At 71.7% G+C, this 2,686-nt stretch overlaps 1 protein-coding gene across 1 annotated transcript in view; it reads right to left on the bottom strand.

Moving 5' to 3' along the window:
• The window catches only part of PACSIN2 (protein kinase C and casein kinase substrate in neurons 2), a 12,304-nt gene that overhangs the window by 3,241 nt on the left and 6,377 nt on the right, over window positions 1-2,686 (bottom strand). The window contains exons 4-6 of the mRNA XM_012735107.1: window positions 2,473-2,648; window positions 974-1,300; window positions 825-901 (exon numbers count right to left, since the gene is read on the bottom strand). Of these exons, the coding sequence (XP_012590561.1) occupies window positions 825-901; window positions 974-1,300; window positions 2,473-2,648 (580 nt within the window). The remainder of the gene's footprint in view (window positions 1-824; window positions 902-973; window positions 1,301-2,472; window positions 2,649-2,686) is intronic.

Genomic DNA, 2,686 nt, shown 5'->3' with positions numbered 1-2,686 from the left:
CACAGCAGCCTCCGCTGTCACCCGGCCGGCGAGGAAACCGAGGCCCCGGGAGGAAGGCGACAGCGAGGCAAGGCGGGCCCGGGTCCAGGCCACCCCTGAGGGCCAGCTGAAATAGCTGACGGAGAGCTCGGCCCCACAGCGGAGTAAAGGCCGGTCAGTCCCAAGCAAGTGGCTCTGAGACCAGCGGAGGACAGCAAGGCCAGCAGGCGACAGCCGGGCGCGGCTGCGGCCGGACACCGCGGCCCCCAGCCAGAACCAGGCTGTGGCCAAGGTCACAGTCCTCGAGGCCGGCCCGCGCCACTCCGCGGGAAGCCATCAGAGAGAAACTTACTTCATCCTCGTGGCATGAAAAATGAAAACAAACAGAGTCGTCAGAGAAGGCCAAGCGTGACCCTCACGGCCACCCGCGCGGCCACACGCAGGCTGGTCCAGGCCCGCGCTCCGGCCTCCCCCACGGCGGTCAGCCTCAAACTTTCCCCTCAGGTCACTCTGTCCTCTGGGCTCTCGGGGTGACCCTGGGCCCAGGAGCACTTGGCAGGTGACTCCCGGAGCCCGAGGCCCAGGGTGCGCCGTCACAGGGGTGTGCTTGCCCCGCGCCGCAGCTGGGGCGCAGGGTCCGCACTCCGACCCCAGGCCCCAACCCCCAGGAAGGCCCTGGGCCTTGGGGGAGCAGCGCCGGGCAGGGCCCCCAGCAGGGGGCGCCAGGGGACAGCCGCACCAGGCAGGGCCCCCAGCAGGCCCAGCCACTCAATGCCACCCCACCCCACACTGGGCACAGGGCTGGCTCGAGGCACGTCCCTCGGGGACTCCCCCGGGCCTCCCACCGGGCGGGAGAATGTGTCCCTGAGAGGACAAGGGGTAGTACTGGTAGCTGCTGCTGCCCTTGGCGGCCACGGGGCACCTGGTGACCAGCCCAGGTGTGAGGGACCCCATGGCCGGCTTTCATGTTTTGCAGTGTCAAGATGCTGCGGGCTCAGACCGTGAACACGGGAAAAGAGGAGCATTAACCTGACCCACGGGGCTGAATGTGCCGTCTGGCGGAGGAGTCGGGGGCTCCGGGTGTCCCCTGCCCTGAGGGCACGCCAGCGGCCAACGGGTGACACGAGCTTGAGTACTCTGAGGCCCTGGGTCAGGCCCCTGGACTCCCCCCGGCCGCAGGGTCACCGCAGCCGGCCTCACCTCAAACTGCGGCCAGTTCATGGACATGCCCGGCCCGTGGTTGGCGCGGAACCAGCGCAGGTCCTCCACCGCGTCGGCGGCCTTGATGCTCTGCTCCAGCTCGCGGTAGACGTGCTTGTAGCTAGGCGGAGAGAGAAGCGAGAGGCTGGCGGGCCGGCGGCCTCCCCGGGGGCGCCTCGAGCCCTGCCCTGCTCCAGGGGCCGGGGCCGGCCGCGGCGACGCACCGCGGAGGCCACGCTTTGGCTCCGACGCGTCAGCTATAATCAGGGCCGGTGGCACAGCACTTGCCCGAGCGTGGCGCCATCTGTCCCGTTCAGTCAGGACCAGAACCGCCCCGGAAGCTGCACACTGTGAGCTCAGAGGGGCCCTACGGGGGCGCTGTCTGTCAGGCGGCCAGGCCACCCACCCACAGGAAGTGGCCAGTGGGCAGGGGCGTCCCTGGGTGTGGTGCGGCCAGCTCTGACCGTGCGCCCGGCACACAGCCGCCCCGCGGGCCTCGGCCGCCCTCCTGGAGTGTGTGGGGTGCCCGACGCCCAGGCCCTCGGATGGGACCGTGCTGGGGACTGGCGCCGGGGAACGGGCCAGTGCGCCCCAAGGCGCCACAAGCCTGGGGGGCCGCCCGGCCACGAAGGACGGCAGACGGCAGGGCCGGGACAGGCAGGACCGCCCGGGGGCTGCACCACCGGACCCCAACTCCCGGCCCCCGGAGCGTGGTGGAGGGCGCGTCTTGCCCATTCCATCCCCGCCACTGCGCGGCCGCTGCGCCAGGGTGGAGCAGCGCCAGGCAGAACGGGCCCAGACACACGCAGCGGGGGCCGGCCCGCGTCTCAGGCCCCGCCGCTCCTCATTCTCTGTGCAGGAGGCCGGGCAACTGCCCGTGGCCAGCCCTGGCCCTGACCACCTCCAGACGCCCCGCTGGAGGGCAGCGAGGTGCAGTGAGGGCGGTCTCTGCCCTGACACGGCCCCCAGGAGCGCGGCGGGAGGGTGAGGGGGGATCCTGGCTTCTGGGTCTCAACTCACGAGGCCAGTCCTGCTGCCGGACCCTGGGGGCGAGTGGCGGCCAGGGCCAGACCCGGGGCCGCCCGAGGCGCCCTCCCTGCAGGCCAGAGCGCGTGCGGGGGCGGGGCGTGCCGGCGGCGCCAGCTCCTGCAGGCTGACCGCCGGGCGCAGACACCCAGAGGCCTGGCCCCACGGTCACCGCAGCACAGGGCGCACCGGGAGACCCCACCGCTGCCGGCCCCGGCCCGGAGCTCGGCAACTCTCCCCACGCGGGGCAGCCCCAGCGCCGCTCACCTGGCCACGTTCGACAGGTCCAGGTGCTTCTGCACCTCCAGCAGGACCTCCCGGAAGAAGCGCAGCCGCTTCTCCTCGAACTGCTGGCACTGCTCGAACACCTGCTCCATGTTCTCCATGTACTGGGGGGTGCCCTGGTCTAGCTCCTTCAGGGACTTCTCGTATTTCTCCTTGGTCTGAGGGAGAGCGCCGGTCAGGTGGGCCCAGGCCCTGG

Source organism: Condylura cristata, unplaced genomic scaffold (assembly GCF_000260355.1).
Source record: "Condylura cristata isolate star-nosed mole 26May11 unplaced genomic scaffold, ConCri1.0 scaffold00004, whole genome shotgun sequence".
Taxonomy (NCBI): domain Eukaryota; kingdom Metazoa; phylum Chordata; class Mammalia; order Eulipotyphla; family Talpidae; genus Condylura; species Condylura cristata.
This window is presented reverse-complemented; position numbering and strand designations above follow the sequence as displayed.